The following is a 24907-nucleotide window of genomic DNA, read 5'->3' as shown; positions in this document are numbered from 1 at the left end:
GCTTTATGGGCTAACGCCGGTTCATAAAGCTCTTAACTACTGTGCTCTAAAGTACACTAACACCCATAAACTACCTATGCACCCCTAAACCGAGGTCCCCCCACATCGCCGCCACTATAATTAAATTTTTTAACCCCTAATCTGCCAACCGCACACCTCCGCATCACCGATCCATCCAGAAGAGGGTCCGAAGTCTTCATCCTATCCGGCAAGAAGAAGTCCAGGAGAGGCTCCGAAGTCTTCATCCTATTCGGCAAGAAGAGGCCATCCGGACCGGTAGACATGTTCATCCAGGCGGTGTCTTCTATCTTCATCCATCCGGTGCGGAGCGGGACCATCTTGAAGCAGCCGACGCGGATCCATCCTCTTCTTCCGGCGACTCCCGACGAAAGAAGGTTCCTTTATGTGACGTCATCCAAGATGGCGTCCCTCGAATTCCGATTGGCTGATAGGATTCTATCAGCCAATCAGAATTAAGGTAGGAAAAATCTGATTGGCTGATTGAATCAGCCAATCAGATTCAAGTTCAATCCGATTGGCTGATTGAATCAGCCAATCAGATTGAGCTCGCATTCTATTGGCTGATCGGAACAGCCAATAGAATGCAAGCTCAATCTGATTGGCTGATTGGATCAGCCAATCGGATTGAACTTGAATCTGATTGGCTGATTCAATCAGCCAATCAGATTTTTCCTACCTTAATTCCGATTGGCTGATAGAATCCTATCAGCCAATTGGAATTCGAGGGACGCCATCTTGGATGACGTCACTTAAAGGAACCTTCATTTGTTGGGAGTCGCCGGAAGAAGAGGATGGATCCGTGTCGGCTGCTTCAAGATGGTCCCGCTCCGCGCCGGATGGATGAAGATAGAAGACGCCGCCTGGATGAACATGTCTACCGGTCCGGATGTCCTCTTCTTGCCGGATAGGATGAAGACTTCGGAGCCTCTTCTGGACCTCTTCTTGCCGGATAGGATGAAGACTTCGGACCCTCTTCTGGACGGATCGGTGATACCCGGCGTGGTGAAAATAAGGTAGGGAGATCTTCAGGGGCTTAGTGTTAGGTTTTTTTAAGGGGGGTTTGGGTTAGATTAGGGGTATGTGGGTGGTGGGTTGTAATGTTGGGGGGGTATTGTATGTTTTTTTTAAATGCAAAAGAGCTGTTTACTTTGGGGCATGCCCCGCAAAAGGCCCTTTTAAGGGCTGGTAAGGTAAAAGAGCTGTTAACTTTTTATTTTAGAATAGGGTAGGGCATTTTTTTTATTTTGGGGGGCTTTGTTATTTTTTTAGGGGGCTTAGAGTAGGTGTAATTAGTTTTAAATTCTTGCAATCTTTTTTTATTTTTTGTAATTTAATGTTTGTTTGTTGTTTGTAATTTAGTTTAGTTGATTTAATTGTAGATAATTGTAGGTAGTTTATTTAATTAATTTATTGATAGTGTAGTGTTAGGTTTAATTGTAACTTAGGTTAGGATTTATTTTACAGGTCATTTTGTAATTATTTTAACTAGGTAGCTATTAAATAGTTATTAACTATTTAATAGCTATTGTACCTGGTTAAAATAAATACAAAGTTGCCTGTAAAATGAATATAAATCCTAAAATAGCTACAATATAATGATTTGTTATATTGTAGCTATATTAGGGTTTATTTTACAGGTAAGTATTTAGCTTTAAATAGGATTAATTTATTTTATAAGATTTTATTTTTTTTATAATCAAAGTTTGTTATTTAGGTATTTAGCATTACAACATGTAAAGTATAGTGACATGCAAAATTGACTCTATTTCACATTGTTATGTTAAAGAAAAATGACATAAGGAAAATACAGAAATTAAGATACAATTTGTGGAAATAGTCATCATACAGTCAGCCATCCTTTTCTATGAGTATTCTAATATATGTATAGTAATTTGATACCTAATTTTCTAAGAGAAAAGTAAATACAAGCTTGTCTCCCTAGATAAGCAATTTGCCAAATAGAATGATAACTAACAAAAAAATTATATAGGTTAAAGATGATGTTCTATATGAAAATATGGGAGACTGAATCAGATTATAAATACCAATATATTAGTATATAGTGCCTTATAACATAATAACAACAAACAATCTGTGCATATACATACTAGTAATAATATATACAGCTCATAGGCTCTTTTGGGTCTAAATAGGCTTGCAACACAACAGTGAGATGAGTTGGACCTTATTGTGGTCTTTCTGGTGTTTATATATAGTACATATATACCTGAGTTAGTAACTGATGAGTACTGTAAAAAAAGTAGCTTACACATAGTTAGGTATCTATACGTAAATAACTGTATCATAAAATGGTAGTGTCATGTAGCTTTGAAACACATAGTTAGACCACTATTACAAAGACTTTGAAAAATGAAGGATTTGTTTATGAATGCAAAAAAACATTCGAGAAAATAAACATAATATCCTATAGTCAAAGAAAAATTGCACACAAATATTAAACCACTTTTGAGCTCACAAACATATATATGGCTTACTAAAAGAAAATATGTTAGTCATACAGCCATCTAGTATAAAAAGTTTAGGCAACATGAAATATATAACCAGAAACATCCTAAAATTATCACAAAGGAAACCCCATGTATGATATCTTTGTTTGAAAAAAAAAAAAAAAAAAAACCTTAATGGCATATAATAATTCTTTATTTATACATTAGAAGGCTCTTGGAGCAGCATGAGAAGAGTTTTTCAAAAAATATCTATACTCCTTTCTTTGGGGATTAGTATGCACCCATAGCGCAGGGGGAAAACTTAGTGTAATGCTAACTACTTGAAAAGCGTCCCAGCATAGATGTTCATATGAGCTAATATCAAAGCAGTCACCTTTCGGGGTTGGTAAGTACAAACTAGCTCAACATACCTAATGATATGATACATACTTAGAGGGCTAGAAGAGATCTGTACATATTTTTAAAAGGCAAGCTTACCTGTACTCATAATATTGCCCCTTTTAAACAAACTGTGAACCAGTAAAATAGGGTTTGTGCATAATAAAAGTAATAACAACTTTGTGTCTGAACATACACCCTAAGCATGCCTGGTGGGGTTCGTATATGACATCATTAACAAGCGTGGTCACTTATCCTATATCTCCCGTTATGTGCATAATGATAACGCTGAGTATAAGATTATGTAAAAAACAAACAAAAATAAACAAAAAAAAGACAAGGACATGACAGTATTATATATAGTATATAGCAATGAGGATTCAGAGAGAAAAAAAAAAGAAAAACTTTAATTGCGCTCCCTCAACAATAATGTTCAAATTCCACAACAGTCTGTAAATCCAAATCTAATGTGGAAAGGCATGGCAGCCACTGCAGAGCGTCCAGCCTTAACCAACACCAACTCTGGTACGACAGTTGAGAGGAAGGTAGAGCCCAGTTCGTAATTTTGTACACCCAGCCCGCAGCGTTGTAAATCTGGGCACATAGACACCAGCAAAAGACATGGTAGGCCATAATCCTACCTGTCTATGCAACAGACTATCTATGCTGTCGCTCCCCTGCACGCTGCTGACTTGCATCTTCAAAGCTACTGGGATCCCGGTATTATCCGTTAGCCTCATTTTCAGTGAAGTTACAGAGCCCTCATTACCCCCTCGGGGATCGGCCGCTTCCCCTCTCGGAGGAGTCGAGGGCAACAAGGGACCATCTGTGTGTTGTTCCTCCGATATGGGACTTCCTTGGGCTTGAGATTGAGGCGCCAGATTAGTGCCATATATGATCTCATGTGAGAACTGTTTAGATCGCGCTGATTCGTCATGCCCAATAACACTCACGGTCTCCCGGCATGTCTTCTTGCACTGCAGTATGTGAGCCCACCGCTCTTGATGCCCTACATATGTCTCTTAGGTCCACAAACCAGCAATCCACTAGCCGATCCAAGGCTTCCAATTTAGCTTGTAAAATAGTATGGGAGTCTTCCATGTTATCAGCTTGATGTGATGTTCTGGCTTAAATAGCAAATTATAGCAGATTAATACTGCTCTATTCGAGTAAGTAATGTACTCGAGGGGGGTAAAGTATACATATGATGAATTTGCGGCCTACTTTCCAGGTTCTATTCGTTTGAACCCAGCACAAGATATCATACAGTTTGACATGTCCAACAGCTCCCTTTCTTTTCTGATGTTAGCTCAATTTCTTTCAATGCAAAATTACTTAGTTGAGAAGAGATATTTCCATATATTTTGAAATCCACTTGAGGAGCTTCATGAAAATGCTTCTGATCATGGCTGCCTTCCAGACACGCCCCCCAATAAGATTTATTTTATTTCGTTAGAATTAAATTATATTTAACTTAGGGGGGTGTTATTGTTAGGGTTAGACTTAGCTTTAGGGGTTAATACATTTATTATAGTGGCGGCGAGGTCCGGTCGGCAGATTAGGGGTTAATAAGTGTAGGTAGGTAGCGGTGACGTTGGGGGGGGCAGATTAGGGGTTAATAAATATAATATAGGGGTCGGCGATGTTAGGGGCAGCAGATTAGGGGTACATAGCTATAATGTAGGTTGCCGCGGTGTACGGAGCGGCAGATTAGGGGTTAACAATAAAATGCAGGGGTCAGCGATAGCGGGGGCGGCAGATTAGGGGTGTTTAGACTCAGGGTTCATGTTAGGGTGTTAGGTGCAGACTTAGGAAGTGTTTCCCTATAGGAAACAATGGGGCTGCGTTAGGAGCTGAACGCTGCTTTTTTGCAGGTTTTTTTACAGCTCAAACGGCCCCATTGTTTCCTATGGGGGAATCGTGCACGAGCACATTTTTGAAGCTGGCCGCATCCGTAAGCAACGCTGGTATTGAGAGTTGAAGTGACGGTAAATTATGCTCTACGCTCTCTTTTTGGAGCCTAACGCAGCCCTGAGAACTCTCAATACCAGCGTTATTTAAAAGGTGCGGGGAAAAAAAACACGCGTAGCTAATGCACCCCTTTGGCCGCAAAACTCTAAATCTAGCCGCTAATTTTTACTTGTGCGGGACTGACGTTATAGCCTAAAAGGCTTGCGGTACAACTATACCGACAAGACTTGTAATGGCTGCGGTGCTGTTTTAACACTGAAATTACCATTTTTTCAGCGTTAAAACACGAACGCACAATTTATAATCTAGGTGTAAGTGTACCCAGCCGACTGCTCTGCCCTATAAATGTAACACTAGTTTGGGTAATGCAGTGCAAGGGATGTAAGCACTATCATAATAATTATATGTTTGCATTTCTTAAGTGAGAATTTTATAAGTGAGGCAGTAAGAAGTAGGCAAAAATAATTATACAAGGATTGAACAAGGAGTGAACAAAGGACAAGACACAAGGCAACTGCTGTTGTAATATTGTGTATTATGTGTTTTACTGATTCCCTTTTGTAAAAATGCTCCATATCTTCATGATCCTTTTTACATTAAGGTTACTAATGACCTACTTACAGCAAAATTGAATGAACACTTCTCTCTGTTAATCCTTCTCCATCTGTCTGCGGCCTTTGATATCACTGACCATGCTCTCTTGCTCCAAACCCTAATCCTTTGGCATTTGAAATTCAGCCCTCTGGTGATTCCCCACTACCTGTCTAGCCATACCTTTAGTGTAGCCTTCTCTGGCACATCCTCTGCACCTTTACCACTTCCTGTTTGGGTACCACAATGCTAGTCCACTTCTCCTCTCAATCTACACATCATCCTTAGGTCCTTATTAAAGTCCCACTGGTTTCAATATAATTTATATGCTGATGAAACCCAAATCTACCTCTCTGCACCAGACATTTCCCCTTCCTTGCTAACTCGTGTCACTAACTTTCTTCCTAATATATAATAATATCCTGGATGTTCTCTCACTATGTTGAGCTAAATCTCTTGAAAACTGTGCTCCTTATCCCCCCCCCCCCTTCTTCCAAACTCTCTACACTTCAACTTTCTATAACTGTTGATAATAACATTACCTAAACATTACCAAACCCTGTATGCCCAATGTGTTTAGCAGCAAGTTTATGTACATAAGATGTTTTAGAGTAAATTGGTTGCTACTGGCAATACTACACTCTTAGTGACTTATATAAGCCTTGTTGTTTTTAATTGTATTTATGCTGTTGTATGCATGCAATACATTAGAAGAATCAGCCTTCTGTTTTATTATTATTTTTTAAGAGCACTAAACTTAGAGCTTTTGAAGCTCCAACCAGTGTATATATATATATATATATATATATAAAATATATGTATGTGCTTATTATAGCAAAAGGGCATTTCCATAATTCCTGGTTCACCTTCTTGTCTGACAGTAATGCATCGCTGCAGTATGTGTGAGGGAAAGTAGATTCAAGCAATTGTTTTTGCAGGGTTAAAAATGGCATCCTCCTATGCTCTCCAACGGCTAATATCACAGGGACAGGATATGGCAGTAGAATGTCACAAACATCACATTAGCAATTAGTCACCAGGCACAAGCAGCCTCTAAATCACAATATTCTACCCACTGTTTCTGGCAAACTTCACAGCCAATCCAACTCAAACTTGGAACCAGCAGAAGGGAGCATATATAAATGTTTGAAGAAGAGGTGCAGAAGCCACAATGACTGTCAAAAACAAATGGGATAATGCTGGCAATCAATCCGGCGATATATTTCTAAAGTGATTTTTTCCCATACAATATTATCAACATCTGAACAAAATGATTTAATTGAGTTTATCCGTTTTCCATTGTATGTTTTATAAAGAAGTCTGGATACTAGGTAAAGAAGAACGATGCACTAGGTAATGAAGAGAGGTATGATGACAGTAAAGGGAAAATGATAGACTAAAAAGATGAAGAAGTTTACCCTATGAAAGAATACATGATTGCAAAAAAGCCTCCAGAACTGTTATTGCCAAAGACTGAAAGTGCAAGATAGCAGCATCTTTGATTAGCTAGGTGGATGATTGGCAGTTGGGTGTGAATAGACTGACGACCTTGATGATGAAGAGAAAGTAGCAGACAAATATGTTTGTTTGGGTGAATGAAGCAAGCTGTGGCGCATCTGTAACATACTGGGTTTCTATACTAAATCCAGTTGTAATTGTCAAGAGTTTCCTCAAGAGACAAATTCTAACCGAGCCATGTGGATATCCTTGAGAAGTGGGGTTTTGTTACCAGGCAAAGATAAAAATAATATGCTGGGTTATATGTGTTGCTGCTTCTGTAATCATTGAATTGATTATGAAATGGAATCATTATGGTATTATTATTATTCTTATTATTATTATTAGTAGTGGTAGTAGTATTATAAATGCATTTTTTTAAAGCACTATTAAGCATTTTAGCTGACTGTTGAAAACATGTTTTTAAGTTATGTAAATAAAATGATAATCTCAACTAAAGGTAATATTTGTCTTTATGAGTATTGAACATTCAGGGCTAGATAACAAGTGGAACGCTCGAGAGTAAACATTTAAATGTAATCATTATGCCCACATATTACAATTTGGAAGTAAAAGGTTTGCGTGCAAGCAAATCCCGACATGTGCTAACTAAAGGACTAGGATATCACAATCATGATATTGTTATTCTTTGTTGAAGAGATATCTAGATAGGTAGCGTGCACATGTCTGAAGCACTACATGACATGAAATAGTGTTGCCATCTAGTGTTCATGCTAATGTATTACATTGTTGCAAAACTGCTGCCATATAGTGGTACAGACCTGTGCATGCTCCTGAACTAACGTCCTGTTTTTTTTGTTTTTAAAAGGATGACAAGAAAATAAACACAATTTGATAATGGAAGTAAATTAGAAAGTTGTTAAAAATTGTATATCTTATCTGAATAATGAAAGAAAATTTTTGGGTTGTATTTGCTTTAACTTATTCTGCCCATAGACTTCAATGGAGAGTGCAGAAAACATACTAACACCTATTTCTTGAGCACTAACCCAACAGGAGTTATTAATATTTCACATTCCAATGTTATTCACATACAGATTTTTTTTTTAATTGTAAATACATATTTCAATATATTTCTGTATACCTGTACTTGTATATATATTCCTATAGGATAGATATATATTTTACATTAGCATTTTCACATACACATATATATATGTTCAATAAATCACTGGTTACAGATCTATAGCACTGATAGTTAATACAGTAAGTGGTCTAAATGATACAACATGAAATAAATACAGAAGACAAATCTGAGGGAGAGACCTCCGGTGTGTCAGTAGTGACTGTATCACTCTTCCTGGAGTATGGTACTTCCAAACCGGTCAGACTGAGGGTATTAAAAATCTTCTCAGGAAACAGCCGGTATTCATGCAGACTCAAGTAAAGTGAGAAAAAGAAACAAACTTCATGTGCGCTAACCTGAATTGGTGTTTGGCCTATAGCACTAAACCTGGAGTGCGTTATACTTCAAATTCAAATCAGCCAATAGGATGAGAGCTACTGAAATCCTATTGGCTTTTTAAATCAGCCAACAGGATTTCAGTAGTTTTCATCCTATTAGCTGATTTTAATTTGAAGAATCAAATCAGCCAACCTTGAATTCACTATTCAGTGTACGGCGGAGATCGCATGAAAAGGATCCTCCGCACTTCATGGCTCCGCGGTCGCCGGTCTTCAGTTCCAGGGTCGCCGGTCTTCGCCCAAACAAATGCCCTTTTCAGGACAATGGGTAGTTTAGGCTTTTTAGTGTTAGGTTCTTTTATTTTGGGGGGTTTGGTGGGTGGGGGGGTTTACTGTTAGGGGAGACTTTGTGTATTTTTTGTAAAAGAGCTGATTATCTTGGGGCAATGCCCTGCAAAAAAGCCCTTTTAACCCCTTAACGACCGAGGACGTGCAGGGTACGTCCTCAAAAAAAAGGCAGTTAACGCCTGAGGACGTACCCTGTACGTCCTCGGTGTGGAAAGCAGCTGGAAGCGATCCTGCTCGCTTCCAGCTGCTTTCCGGTTATTGCAGTGATGCCTCGATATGGAGGCATCCTGCAATAACCTTTTTAAGTCATCCGGTGCAGAGAGAGCCACTCTGTGGCCCTCTCTGCACCGGAGATCGGTGGCTTTCCTCGTTGGTGGGTGGGAGCCGGACCGGGAGGCGGGTGGCGGCCATCGTTGGCACTGGTGATGTGGAGGGGGGCGGGATCATGGGCGGGGATGTCCGGGTGCACGCACGGATGCGCGCATGTGCGCGTGCACGGGAGGGCGGGGGCGGGCGCGTGCACGGGGAGGGAGCGGGTGGGAACCGCTACACTACAGCAAAAAGTTTAATAAAAGTGCTACAAAAAGGGGAATAAAAGTTTAAAAAAAAATCAATCAAGGTGTGGGGGTTGGTCTGTGGGGGGGGGGGGGGGAAGCTACACTACAGAAAAAAAAACCCAGAAACAAAAAAAAACAATTTTTTCTGCAAGTTGGGTACTGGCAGACAGCTGCCAGTACCCAAGATGGCCCCCAATAATGCAGAGGGGGAGGGTTAGAGAGCTGTTTTGGGGGGGATCAGGAAGGTTGGGGGCTAAGGGGGGATCCTACACAGCAGCATATGTAAATATGCTAAAAAAAATAAAAATAAAAAAATAAAAAACCTTTTATTTTAGTACTAGCAGACTTTCTGCCAGTACTTAAGATGGAGGGACAATTGTGGGGTGGGGGAAGGGAGCTGTTTGGGAGGGATCAGGGGGTGGGATGTGTCAGGTGGGAGGCTGATCTCTACACTAAAGCTAAAATTAACCCTGCAAGCTCCCTACAAACTACCTAATTAACCCCTTCACTGCTAGCCATAATACACGTGTGATGCGCAGCAGTATTTAGCGGCCTTTTAATTACCAAAAAGCAATGCCAAAGTCATATATGTCTGCTATTTCTGAACAAAGGGGATCCCAGAGAAGCATTTACAACCATTTGTGCCATAATTGAAAAATTTAGCGTTTTTTTTTATTTGATCGCATTTGGCAGTGAAATGGTGGCATGAAATATACCAAAATGGGCCTAAATCAATACTTGGGGTTGTCTACTACACTACACTAAATCTAAAATTAACCCTAGAAGCTCCTTGCATGCTCCCTAATTAATCCCTTCACTGCTGGGCATAATACACGTGTGGTGCGCAGTGGCATTTAGCAGCCTTCTAATTATTAAAAAGCAAAGCCAAAGCCATATATGTCTGCTATTTATGAACAAAGGGGATCCCAGAGAAGCATTTACAACCATTTATGCCATAATTGCACAAGCTGTTTGTAAATTATTTCAGTGAGAAACCTAAAGTTTGTGAAAAAATTTGTGAAAAAGTGAACAAATTTTTTTATTTGATCGCATTTGGCGGTGAAATGGTGGCATGAAATATACCAAAATGGGCCTAGATCAATACTTTGGGATGTCTTCTAAAAAAAAATATATACATGTCAATGGATATTCAGGGATTCCTGAAAGATATTAGAGTTCCAATGTAACTAGCGCTAATTTTGAAAAAAAGTGGTTTGGAAATAGCAAAGTTCTACTTGTATTTATGGACCTATAACTTGCAAAAAAAGCAAAGAACATGTAAACATTGGGTATTTCTAAACTCACGACAAAATTTAGAAACTATTTAGCATGGGACTTTTTTGGTGGTTGTAGATATGTAACAGATTTTGGGGGTCAAAGTTAGAAAAAGTGTGTTTTTTTTCCATTTTTTTCCTCATATTTTATACTTTTTTTTATAGTAAATTATAAGATATGATGAAAATAATGGTATCTTTGGAAAGTCCATTTAATGGCGAGAAAAACGGTATATAATATGTGTGGGTACAGTAAATGAGTAAGAGGAAAATTACAGCTAAACACAAACACTGCAAAAATGTAAAAATAGCCTTGGTCCCAAACGGTCAGAAAATGGAAAAGTGCTGTGGTCATTAAAGGGTTAAGGGCTACTGGTAGTTTATTCTTAGAGTAGGGGGTGTTTTATTTTGGGGGGACTTTTTTATTTTCATAGGGATTAGGTTTAATTATGTAAAATTTGGTAATTAGATTTTTTATTTTCTGTGATGTTAGCCTTTTTTATTTTTGTAAACTTATTTTTTTTTTTGTAACTTTAGAATTTATTAGTTTAGGTAATTTGGGTTAATTTAAGGGGTGTGTTAGGTTAGGGGGTGTTAGGTTAGGGTGCTTAGTTATTTAAATAGTTATTTTCATTGTGGGTTTTGGCGGTTTAAGGGGTTAATAAGTTAATTAAGTTTATTGCGATGTGGGAGTTTTGCTGTTTAGGGGTTAATAGGGTAAATAGGTTTATTGCGATGTGGGGGTTTTGTGGTTTAGGGGTTATTGGTTTAATTATGGTTATTGTGATGTTTAACATGTTTAAGACAGTAGTCCATTATAATTATAGTATTGCTACACCTGTAGCTTAAATATTTATGTAAAAGAAGAGTTACAAAATAGGTTGTTTCTACACCTGTAGTTTAAAAAATAATTAGACTGCCCTCTGGGCAGGCTTATTGACTAGTTATATATATATGTCAATTTATATGTGATAATGTTAATGTAAAATATACAGTATATCTATACCTAAATATCCATAGGAATAGGTATACAGGTACATACAGATATATACATATATATAAAAATATTTATTTACAATAACAATAAAATATTCCTGTATGTGAAGAACATTGGAATGTTAAATATGTACAGTAAATATTCAGTAAAACCCAAATACATATGTACACATACATATATTTAGATATGTATATCTATATATATAGGCACAATATAGCCCTTTATAATATATATGTTTAATATTTATATGAATAATTTTAATCAGATAGTTTATCTGTAATGTTCAATGTATTTATTTTGTGTCTAGTGCAACTTTTTTTTAACGCACTACCCTTTATGCAAGGTTTTCAGTCAAGCTGAAAAAGCCAATATCCCTTGCGCACATTTTAGCGCACCACTTGTAATCTAGCCCTCAACATTTAATAAGCATTTAAAGGTAAACAAGGAATCTACTTCAGTCTTTTTGGAGTAGTGGAAAAACCACAGTGTTCAGATTTAAATTACAGGAAAAGCAGAAAAAATAAACAATAAAAGAGCAGTGCAGTTATTTTTCTATGCAAAATTTAACCTTTTATGAGGAGTTATATTTTTAATGTATATTTAAAATAGCACTATATTCCTATTTGGTATAACAAGTCAATAGTAAAAATGAATTACCAGAGAATATTTAGCGAGGCGGACATCTCATTAGCATGCCATAGCATTTCAATGGATAGCACAGCAGCACTAAAAATCACTCATAGTACAAGTTTGGAGTTAAGTGTTGCACTCAACCTCAACACATAACAGCATTAAAAAAATTAGCACGACTTGAAACCTGAAGTAAAGTTTTAGGGCTAGAATTAAAGTATAATAAAACATATTAAAATAAAGTATTACACTCACATAAAAAGGGTTTTAAAGAAATATGGTATACGACAAGGGCTTAAACTGGGAAGGACTCAAAGGTGTATTTATACAGTATGTGTATTTATATGTGTATATATTTGTATGCGTGTATCTATATTTGTATATGTATGTGTAAATATACATGTGTACACATACATAAAATACATACAAACATACATACACACATATATATATATATATGTACACCATATACACATATATGGTGTATTACTGATGTAGCACAGCCAAAGCTGAAGTACATAACATCCATCAGTGTTGTGTATAATACGTAATAGAGACATGGCTTGTCCCTGTTCATCTACTAGAAGAAGTCTACAGTTTTCAATCACCCCGCACCAATCATGCGCAATGTAACAGAATAACTTGATACAAATCACATGCTCAAATTTTTAGTATAGAAGGTATGAAACATATTCTAAAACAATACTTTGCTAAATCCAATTCATGGATTAAGAGATTAACTAAAATTGGTTTAAATAACATTGGAAAATATTAAAAAAAATATTAGTTTAAGTAATCCTGTATGTTGGTGTACACATCTTGCTACAAGCAGATAGTAAACTGGAACAGACCTATGAAAGCTGTACGATAATAGTAGGTCAGATCTCATCTCACTAGCTTACAAACAGACTATGGGGCATACATTGCCAGAAATCACACCCCTGCTAGCGGCCAATTTGCCTTGAATCTGCAGGGGTTTGGTATTGCACCAGCAGTTCACAAGAATTGCTGGTGCAATGTTAAATGCCAAGAGCGTATGCTGTCAGCATTTATCGATTTGCAGCCGACATCATCCGCAACATAGTATTGACACAATTATGTGACGGTAAAGAACATGGTACAATTCAACAAAAGATTAGTCCATTAAATATCACAGCTGCATAACAGCAAAAAAGACCCAGAAAAGTGAATAAACAACCAATTAAAAATAGGCATCAAATAAGGTTGTATATATGGTATCCCATAAAAGTAAGTACACCGCACACATTTTTGTAAATATTTAATTATATCTTTTCATGTGACAACACTGAAGAAATTACATTTTGCTACAATGTAAAGCAGTGAGTGTACAGCCTGTATAACAATGTAAATTTGCTGTCCCTTCAAAATAACTCAACACACAGCCATTAATGTCCAAACCGTTGGCAACAAAAGTGAGTACAACCCTAAGTGGAAATGTCCAAATTGGGCCCAATTAGCCATTTTCCCTCCCCAGTGTCATGTGACTCGTTAGTGTTACAAGGTCTCAGGTGTGAATGGGGAGCAGGTGTGTTAAATTTGGTTTTATCACTTTCACACTCTCTCATACTGGTTACTGGAAGTTCAACATGGCACCTCATGGCAAAGAACTCTCTGAGGATCTGAAAAAAAGAATTGTTGCTCTACATAAAGATGGCCTAGGCTATAAGAAGTTTGCCAAGACCCTGAAACTGAGCTGCAGCATGGTGGGCAAGACCATACAGCGGTTTCACAGGACAGGTTCCACTCAGAACAGGCCTCACCATGGTCGACCAAAGAAGTTGAGTGCATGTGCTCAGCGTGATATCCAGAGGTTGTCTTTGGGAAATAGATGTATAAGTGCTGCCAGCATTGCTACAGAGGTTGAAGGGGTGGGGGGTCAGCCTGTCAGTGCTCAGACTATACGCTGCACACTGCATCAAATTGGTCGGCATGGCTGTCATCCCAGAAGAAAGCCTCTTCTAAAGATTATGCACAAGAAAGCCCACAAACAGTTTGCTGAAGACAAGCAGACTAAGGACTTGGATTACTTGAACCATGTCCTGTGGTCCAATGAGACCAAGATAAACTTATTTGGTTCAGATGGTGTCAAGCGTGTGTGGCGGCAACCAGGTAAGGAGTACAAAGACAAGTGTGTCTTGCCTACATTCAAGCATGGTGTTGGGAGTGTCATGGCCTGGGCCTGCATGAGTGCTGCCGGCACTTGGGAGCTACAGTTCATTGAGGGAACCATGAATGCCAACATGTACTGTGACGTACTGAAGCAGAGCGTGATCCCCATCCTTTGGAGACTGGGCCACAGGGCAGTATTCCAACATGATAACGATCCCAAACTTATCTCCAAGACAACCACTGCCTTGCTAAAGAAGCTGAGGGTAAATGTGATGCACTGGCCAAGCATGTCTTCAGACCTAAACCCTATTGAGCATCTGTGGGGTATCCTCAAATGGAATGTGTGGGAGTGCAAGGTCTCTAACTACCAGCTCTGTGATGTCGTCATGGAGGAGTGGAAGAGGACTCCAGTGGCAACCTGTGAAGCTCTGGTGAACTCCATGCCCAAGAGGGTTAAGGCAGTGCTGGAAAATAATGGTGGCCACACAAAATATTGACACTTCGGGACCAATTTGGACATTTTCAGTTAGGGGTTGATTCACTTTTGTTGTTAACGGTTTAGACATGAATGGCTGTTTGTTGAGTTATTTTGAGGGGACAGCAAATTTACACTGTTATACAGGCTGTACATTTACTACTTTACATTGTAGCAAAGTGTAATTTCTTCAGTGTTGTCACATGAAAAGATATAATAAAATATTTACAAAAATGTGAGGTTGTGTACTCACTTTTGTAGGATACTGTATAGCCAAATATCAAGGTACTAAGGAAAACCAGACTTTCGTTTTTTTTTTTTACTACAAGTACTTGAAATAGATCATGAATATCATTGTTGGCAGTCCCCCATGATTTGATCCCAGCCTTGAAATCATGTGATTTCATCGACAATCACATGATTTAATTTAGCCAGCAAGTGTTTACATCAGTAAAACACCTCCAGCTTTAGCACACTTGGCTTGGTGCACCTTTTGGGTTAGCACACACAAGTGAAGGCTAGGACTTGTAATATGAGCACAAGAATATGAGCACTATTGATTTAAAGAAATAGTCTAATCAGAATTAAACTTTCATGATTCAGATAGAGCATGCAATTTTAAGCAACTTTCTAATTTACTTCTATTATCATTTTTTTTTTTTGTTCTCTTGGTATCTTTATTTGAAAAAGCAAGAATGTAAGCATAGGAGCTTGCCCATATTTGGTTCAGCACCTGGGTAGCACTTTCTGACTGGTGTTTAAATGTAGCCACCAATCAGCAAGTGCTACCCAGGTGCTGAATGAAAAATAGGCTGGCTCCTAAGCTTATATTCAAATAAAGATACCAAGAGAATGAAGGAAAATTGATAATAGGAGTAAATTAGAAAGTTGCTTAAAATCGCATGCTCTATCTGAATCGTGAAAGTTTAATTTTGACTAGACTATCCCTTTAACTTGAGCTGTATTGGCATTCAATAGCACTAATCATTTTTTGCTACATTTGTAATCTAGCCCAATAGATAAATCAACAATACTTTTATTTAAAAACACAAACCCTTAAACTTAGATAAAATTGATACAAGAAGTTGCTTACGTTTAGATGCAACTGATTAGTCCAATGACCAATAACTTTGTATTCCGTTGTTTTGTTGTTTATTTGGTATTGATAGATATCATAACGGCCAGGGGCATCTCCATTTTCATTATATGTGACAGGTGTTCCAGCACTTCCTGAAAAAAAAATATATATATTTATGTATATAGTATATATACTTAAAGCAAAATGAAGGGATTATTAAATACAGTAACCAGCAAATGCATAAGAAAAAGACAATGCAATAACACTTACTCTAAAGTTTAAAAATGGATGAATCTCCTGAGCTCCCAATTTCTGTTCAAATAAACCACTTTAACATGCAAGCAAACACATTTTCTACATAAATTCTTTATTAATTGAGCCCTGGGACTCCGGACAAACTTTTTGGGACTTTGACAATAAGAAATTGGAGCCTTTAGTGCCGTTTCAAAATGGAAGAGTACCATGCCACGCTTATCACTTTGCTGACTGAGCTCGAATTGAAGATAGACAAGAGTTATGGAGACCTTATGGCTATAGCTAAGGGTGACTGCGTCGATGAGGAGACCGGTTCATCAGCGTGTCATAAACAAGACACATCTATATTTCTTGGGGTACACCCTGGCACAGACCGGATCATTGCACCACAGAAGGAGGCATTTGAACAACCCGGTGTCCCTACAAGCTCTCACGCTAAGGAGGAAGTGTACGACCACATGTATGCTCTCACTGAGCTTGAGATCACCAGTGCAGCTGCAGAAGGTATTTTTCTGGCTCTGGTCCCTGGCGGGGGAGATGCGGCCGGCTCCCGCGGCTGGGCTCCAGAGTGGCTTGGCTGCGGCCCTCCAGTTGGCAGATCTGCGTGGTCAGCGCATGTTAAAGGAAGAGCAGCAGCGATGTCTCTATATGTGTTAGAGGGCTTCCTACCCTCAATTGCCCTGGACACTGTAAATTCCGGCTGTAAGGAGCCAGATCTTTGTGGCATCATGCAGTATAGCTATCGCTCTGGTGTAGGGTAAGCAGGAGAACATTGCGGTATTACAAGGTCAGCCTGCACATGGCTATATGGACAAATGGACCCTCTCTATCGTTTGGATTTATCAGAATAAAGTTTAATGACACGTTTTGTTATGCTCCCAGTTATATGCTATTCATTCTTGTTAATTACTGTTATTTGAGAATTCTAGTACATGGAGGCCTATTGAATGTTTATTTTGGAGTGTAATCTTGCCACGTGTAAACTAACTTCACATGCTGATTTTCGCTCTTCCTAATCAAAATAGCTATATTACCTATATGTTTCGTGTCTTCTGGGCTATATTTACGTTTGACTGCATGCTCACTTAAGCTAGGTTTATCTCCTTTCATATGAACTTTATGCTTTATGAGGACTGTAGGGGTTATTTTTTTAGTAGATGCCTCGGTGTGGGGTTGCTGTTAGTATGCCTTTGCACTCATGGAGGGGGGATTTATGTATATCAATCAGCAGCTCACTATGCAGGTTTTACAATGTGTTACCTCTATACTTGCTTAAGCTTCCCCACTACCACCCCTTATTGCCCTATTGTTATTTTATAATATCTGTATACCATTAGTTGGGAGTGATAGGATAGAGTTATCTGTCTGTTTTTCTATAGACTAGTCTAATATTGCTTTATATCAAGTGATTAGATAATTCTCTGTTTCTACTGAATGCAGGGGTATCTGGGGCAGTTCGGAGGTGCTGGACCAGTTTCTAGCTCAGCTTATTTATCAGTATACTGAGGGTTACATATGATAATCCTAATTTCTTACACTAAATATGTAATTTATTTCAATTGAGTCTGCCCCCCACGTGCTGTTCTCCTTACCATAAAGCCTTTACATATCAAAGCCCCTGCCAGGTGGAGTAGCAACCTCATTTAGCTTCATGTAGATTCACTTGTCAGTTACAGCCCTACTTTGACTCATATAACCTATAATTGGCAATGCTATGATTTAAGAGCTTGAAAGTTTTATCTATGATATCCTTGTATCAGCGTTTATTATATTATCAGCTTAATGTTTTCTATATTTTCTCTTCCAGAATCAAGGGCTATATATCATATTAACCCCTCCTCCCCCCCCCATATTCCTTATCTATTCACCCAATTTGGTGATATTTTTAATGGTATTAATCCATTACTATGTACCAGAAACTCTATTTTGGGAAAAAAGTACCTCTCAGTTGGAATACTTATTCTATGTATGTCAGACAAAAGTATCCTACCAAAGGAAGGAATGTCACACTAAAGAGGTTATCTAAATATCTAAAATAATGAAAAAATAGGTATCATTACCCAGTAGAAATAATGAATATATGTGCCTTTACCTTGTTTAGTTGGGTTTCAACACTTAATTTGGATTTTTATACACGTCTCAGCTGTATTATTGATGAAGATATGTGTCTTTTGTAGTATCGTTTCTTTCCATGCTTTACGTACACTGGTTATTATATGCTAAAGATGTTGTATCTAATGTCTCTTTAATTACTTTGTAATGCTAAATACCTAAATAAAAAACCTACAATATAAAGTTTAAAAATGTCTTCCATTACCCCACCCCCTCCATTATGTGACAGTCGGCAGCCAATCACAGACTCACAGAGCTTGTGCCTCAGAGAGTGAGCATATATAAAAAGACTGTGGACAATTTGATAATTGAAGTAATTTGGAAAGTTTTTAAAAATTGTATGTCATCTGCTTCAATTAACAGGCACTACAAGGTGTGCAGAAAGTTAAAAACAAAGTTTTAATTGAATGCATTAAAAACATACAAAGCATGAAACGGCGTCTAAGCCAGCAAAACTCTGATGAGTCTTGCACCCTCTAGTGGTTCATATCCATAAAATGCCTGTTCACGGTAACACTTCCTATTTATAGTAAAATGCAGGATTAACCATTAAATGTACATTACAGGAAACATGATTCAGTGGTGTAGATTTTGAAAAAGCACCTTTATCTATTGGCTGTAGATAATATACTGCAACCAATAATTAAACATTGTAAACTTGTCCCCCCAAAATAGTACACACTAGTTCAAGCGTTGTCTTCAAGCTTAGTAAAGAGACAGAATGAGAGGAAGTGTAAAAATTGGCTTTTGATTTTAGTGTCCCTTTAATAGATCATAGTAGGGTTTAAAAGACAATATAAAGCAAAAAAAAAATAAAAAAATAGAATAATAATTTTGTTTTCCATTATTTAAATGTAGTTCTAAATTGCCATCTATTTATCACTACATGTATCATGTTTTAAGAGAACATTAAACACTTTGATACAGCAATATAAATTGTCTAATTATGTAGTAAATAAAATTGCTCTATTCCTTAATTATTTATTTTGCTCCCTTTTTCTAAAGTGTAATTCTGAATCTGTTGGATTTTGCAGCCCCTGCTAAAAATGAAAGAGCAGAATCCAGACTTAAGACTGTGATATTCATTAGTTGACAACACTAGATGCTAATTTGTAGCTGTCCATAATACATCTGCATATTATTCTCAGGGTAATCTTTGCTTTGAATACATCATTATAGAAAGCATTTATATAGTGCTTAATGTCCCTTTAAATATATAATGTAGTATACTGTATATACAAATACCATTTTGTATTGTAAAAGTTGATTCACAACTTTGGGTTTCATTTAAGAAGCATCACAACGAACCTCTTCCCCCAGCATTGCTGCTAGCATGCAGCAATATGCTGTCCGCATTTAACATTGTACACGTTTTTGCTTGTGCAATCCCGTGCATGCTCACGTGTTAAATTGCACGTAAGAAGTGGCTGTCAATCACTCCGGTCGGACAAGTCTGGGAGGATTGCAAACCGCTAGCTCAGAGATGGCATATAGGTTAGGAAGCAGATGTTTGATGACCGCTGCTTCTTAAATATCGGCTGCTGGCTCGTTTATGTGGACGAAGGCAATCCAAATCTGCATCCGCACTTTGTTAAATGTAGCCCTTTATAGTCTTTTAAATTTAAATGAACCGCTAATTTATGTAAATCAACTGTTAGTATATCCAAGATGCTTTAGTGTTAAACACACAACCATCAATATTTAAATTAAATTAGTATAAAAAATATTTAAATGTATTTTTGTTTCTTTTTGCTTTTTTATTGTAAGACACGTATGTATCTAAAAGATAAACACATTAGTAGATGAAATACGGTGCACCAGTTATAAGGGGACATTTATTACAAATGACATTAAAATTATTCTTTAGCTATACATAGTATCAGCAATTAAACAGTGCATTATCTGCATACAAAATAAGGGCTAGATTATGAGTGGAGCGCAAGATTGCACTTACGTGAGCACGATATTTATGCTCAACTCAGTTATACCATCGCAGATAAATTGCCGAAAGCCAAGAACTCACGAGAGCGCTCTATCATAGCCTTAATTTGGAACCTCGTTTTCATGCCGGCAGCCACTGCAAACCACCTAGCGCAGCGCAGGGGGCAAATCGCGCAGTGTTGGGCAGCAATGGTTAAAGCTAGAAGGTCTAGCTACTAGTTTTACTTTATTTCAGTTCATGGTGCTGTTCTGCTTCTCCTCTGCTACCCCATAGGAAACCGCAAAATGGCAAACAGATTTTCTTTCATTAACAAATTATTTCTGAAAGACATCGGGGTAGATTTAACAAGCAGCAGATGCATCACAAATAACATAACATTAATTGTCTTGGTACCCTTTGTTGAAGAAGCAGCAATGCATTTCTGGGAGCTTGCATCACTAATAACAAAACACATCAGGGGGTCGATCCGATAAAAATCGTCGCCCGCAAAAGCCGGCGACGCCAATATTTGCGCGGGTTTGGTATCACATATACGGCGTAACCTAGAAGTTACGCGCGTATATTTCTGCCGTCGCCCGTAGTTTTTTGGGCTATAGGCAGGTATACCAAACCCGCGCAGTTTGGTATCCAATATGCAGCGTAAGGACTTACGTTGCGAAAATGGAGAAAACTTACTCCATTTTCACCTCGCCACTAAAAGCAGCCGTAAGAAGCCTTACGCTGACTATTGGAGCCCCGTAACTCCCTAAACTGGCAGCTAAAATAAACCTAACACCTAACGCATGCGCAATGTCTATCTACCTGTCACCCGCGATCTGCTTAATAAAACCTAACACCTAACGCATGCGCAATGTCTATCTACCTGTCAACCGCGATCCCCCCCCTGAAATCCCTAATAAAGTTATTAACCCCTAAACCGCCGCTCCCGGACCCCGCCGCCATCTACATAAACTAACCCCCTACTGTGAGCCCCTAAAACCGCCGCCATCTACCTTATCTATCCCCTAATTAGAACCCCTTACACCGCTGTCATCTACCTTATCTATCCCCTAATCTGACCCCTTACACCGCCGCCACCTATATAAAAATTATTAACCCCTAATCTAATCCCCCTATACCGCCGCCAGCTATATTAATATTATTAACCCCTAATGTAAGCCCCTTACACCGCCGCCATCTCTATTAAAATGATTAACCCCTAATTTAATCTACCTACCCCGCCGCCAGCTATATTATCTATGTTAACCCTAAGTATATTATAGTTAATATAGGTATTACATTATATATATTAACTATATTAACCCTAATTATATTAGGGTTAATATAGTTAATATAGTTACTATAGTATTTATATTAACTATATTAACTCTATCTAACCCTAACACCCCTAACTAAATTTATATTAAATTAATCTAATTCATTTATAAACTAAAATATTCCTATTTAAATCTAAATACTTACCTATAAAATAAACCCTAAGATAGCTACAATATAATTAATAATTACATTGTAGCTATGTTAGGGTTAATATTTATTTTACAGGTAAATTGTTAATTATTTTAACTAGGTATAATAGCTATTAAATAGTTATTACCTATTTAATAGCTACCTAGTTAAAATAATTACCCAATTACCTGTAAAATAAATCCTAACCTAAGTTACAAATACACCTACACTATCAATAAATTAAATAAACTACAAACATCTATCTAAAAATACAATTAAATTAACTAAACTAAATTACAAAAAAAAAAAACACTAAATTACAAAAAATAAAAAAAGATTACAAGATTTTTAAGCTAATTACACCTATTCTAAGCCCCCTAATAAAATAATAAACCCCCAAAATAAAAAAAATTCCCTGCCCTATTCTAAATTAAACACATTTCAAAGCTCTTTACCTTACCAGCCCTTAAAAGGGCCTTTTGTGGGGCATGCCCCAAAGAATTCAGCTCTTTTGCATACAAATACAATACCCCCCCCCCCCCATTACAACCCACCACCCACATACCCCTATTCTAAAACCACCCAAACCCCCCTTAAAAAGCCTAACACTACCCCCCTGAAGATCTCCCTACCTTGTCTTCACCACACCGGGCCGAACTCCTGATCCGATCCGGGCGATGTCTTCCTCCAAGCGGCAAAGAAGAATTCTTCCTCCGGCGATGTCTTCCTCCAAGCGGCAAAGAAGAATTCTTCCTCCGGCGACGTCTTCCTCCAAGCGGCAGCAAAGTCTTCATTCTTCCGGCGGCATCTTCAATCTTCTTTCTTCGCTCCGCCGCTGCGGAGCATCCATCCCGGCCGACTACTGAACTTGGAATGAGGTACCTTTAAATGACGTCATCCAAGATGGCGTCCGCCGAATTCCGATTGGCTGATAGGATTCTATCAGCCAATCGGAATTAAGTTAAAAAAATCTGATTGGCTGATTGAATCAGCCAATCAGATTCAAGTTCAATCCGATTTCCGATCAGCCAATAGAATGCGAGCTCAATCTGATTGGCTGATTGGATCAGCCAATCGGATTGAACTTGAATCTGATTGGCTGATTCAATCAGCCAATCAGATTTTTTAACTTAATTCCAATTGGCTGATAGAATCCTATCAGCCAATCGGAATTCGGCGGACGCCATCTTGGATGACGTCATTTAAAGGTACCTCATTCCAAGTTCAGTAGTCGGCCGGGATGGATGCTCCGCAGCGGCGGAGCGAAGAAAGAAGATTGAAGATGCCGCCGGAAGACTGAAGACTTTGCTGCCGCTTGGAGGAAGACGTCGCCGGAGGAAGAATTCTTCTTTGCCGCTTGGAGGAAGACATTGCCGGAGGAAGAATTCTTCTTTGTCGCTTGGAGGAAGACATCGCCCGGATCGGATCAGGAGTTCGGCCCGGTGTGGTGAAGACAAGGTAGGGAGATCTTCAGGGGGGTAGTGTTAGGCTTTTTTAAGGGGGGTTTGGGTGGTTTTAGAATAGGGGTATGTGGGTGGTGGGTTGTAATGGGGGGGGGGGTATTGTATTTGTATGCAAAAGAGCTGAATTCTTTGGGGCATGCCCCACAAAAGGCCCTTTTAAGGGCTGGTAAGGTAAAGAGCTTTGAAATTTGTTTAATTTAGAATAGGGCAGGGAATTTTTTTTATTTTGGGGGTTTATTATTTTATTAGGGGGCTTAGAATAGGTGTAATTAGCTTAAAAATCTTGTAATCTTTTTTTATTTTTTGTAATTTAGTGTTTGTTTTTTTTTGTAATTTAGTTTAGTTAATTTAATTGTATTTTTAGATAGATGTTTGTAGTTTATTTAATTTATTGATAGTGTAGGTGTATTTGTAACTTAGGTTAGGATTTATTTTACAGGTAATTGGGTAATTATTTTAACTAGGTAGCTATTAAATAGGTAATAACTATTTAATAGCTATTATACCTAGTTAAAATAATTAACAATTTACCTGTAAAATAAATATTAACCCTAACATAGCTACAATGTAATTATTAATTATATTGTAGCTATCTTAGGGTTTATTTTATAGGTAAGTATTTAGATTTAAATAGGAATATTTTAGTTTATAAATGAATTAGATTAATTTAATATAAATTTAGTTAGGGGTGTTAGGGTTAGATAGAGTTAATATAGTTAATATAAATACTATAGTAACTATATTAACTATATTAACCCTAATATAATTAGGGTTAATATAGTTAATATATATAATGTAATACCTATATTAAATATAATATACTTAGGGTTAACATAGATAATATAGCTGGCGGCGGGGTAGGTAGATTAAATTAGGGGTTAATCATTTTAATAGAGATGGCGGCGGTGTAAGGGGCTTACATTAGGGGTTAATAATATTAATATAGATGGCGGCGGTGTTAGGGGCTCACTTTAGGGGGTTATAGATATAATATAGCTGGCGGCGGGGTACGGGAGCGGCGGTTTAGGGGTTAATAACTTTATTAGGTTGCGGCGGGGTACGGGAGCGGCGGTTTAGGGGTTAATAGCTTTTTTATTGTTAGGATAGTGAGGGGGGATAGCGGATAGAGGGTTAGACTTGTCGGGCTATGTTAGGGAGGCGTGTTAGACAGTGCGGGTGTTTTAGACTTTAGTCAGGTTTTATAGGCGCCGGCAGTTTCTAACGTGCCGCAAGTCACTGGCGACGCCAGAAATTTGTACTTGCGCAGATTTCTGGACATCGCTGGTTTGTCAGACTTACGGCACGTTAGCATCTGACGGCGACTTATATGGGATAGCTCGAGTTGCGAGCTGAAACTGCGGGCGACGCCGGTTCCCTCGCTTGCGCCGCAAACTGCGATCTATATCGGATCGCGCCCCAGATGAGTCAATAACATAAGGGCATATGTGTGCAGCCACCAGTCAGCAACTCCTGAGCCTACAAAGGTATCCTTTTCAATAAACATTATCAAGAGAACAAAACAAATTAGATCATTGAAGTAAAGTGGAAAGTTATTTGAAATCAAATGCTCTATCTAAATCATAAAAGAAAATTTGGGGTTTTATGTCCCTTTAATTTTGGCAGTTGGGCTTGATGATTCTCTAAGGGTCAATTATTGGGCTTATAACAAAATGCAGCAAAATGTGCAATACACAAGGCAAATAACATCCCCTATCTTTTTAAAAAATATATATGTAGAGAAGACCGTTTTGGTCTATAATTTCTAATCAAAATAACCTTCAAATATACATTTTATGTAAGCCAATGATTTTACAAAGACATCACAACTGCTACCAAGTAGAAAGTTACA

At 38.0% G+C, this 24907-nt stretch overlaps 1 protein-coding gene across 1 annotated transcript in view; it reads right to left on the bottom strand.

Moving 5' to 3' along the window:
• Positions 1–24907, bottom strand: part of GRM8 (glutamate metabotropic receptor 8) — a 2175877-nt gene that overhangs the window by 485636 nt on the left and 1665334 nt on the right. Inside the window, exon 10 of the mRNA XM_053719190.1 lies at positions 15856–15992. Within this exon, the coding sequence (XP_053575165.1) occupies positions 15856–15992 (137 nt within the window). The remainder of the gene's footprint in view (positions 1–15855; positions 15993–24907) is intronic.

Source organism: Bombina bombina, chromosome 6, assembly GCF_027579735.1.
Source record: "Bombina bombina isolate aBomBom1 chromosome 6, aBomBom1.pri, whole genome shotgun sequence".
In the NCBI taxonomy this organism is placed as follows: domain Eukaryota; kingdom Metazoa; phylum Chordata; class Amphibia; order Anura; family Bombinatoridae; genus Bombina; species Bombina bombina.
This window is presented reverse-complemented; position numbering and strand designations above follow the sequence as displayed.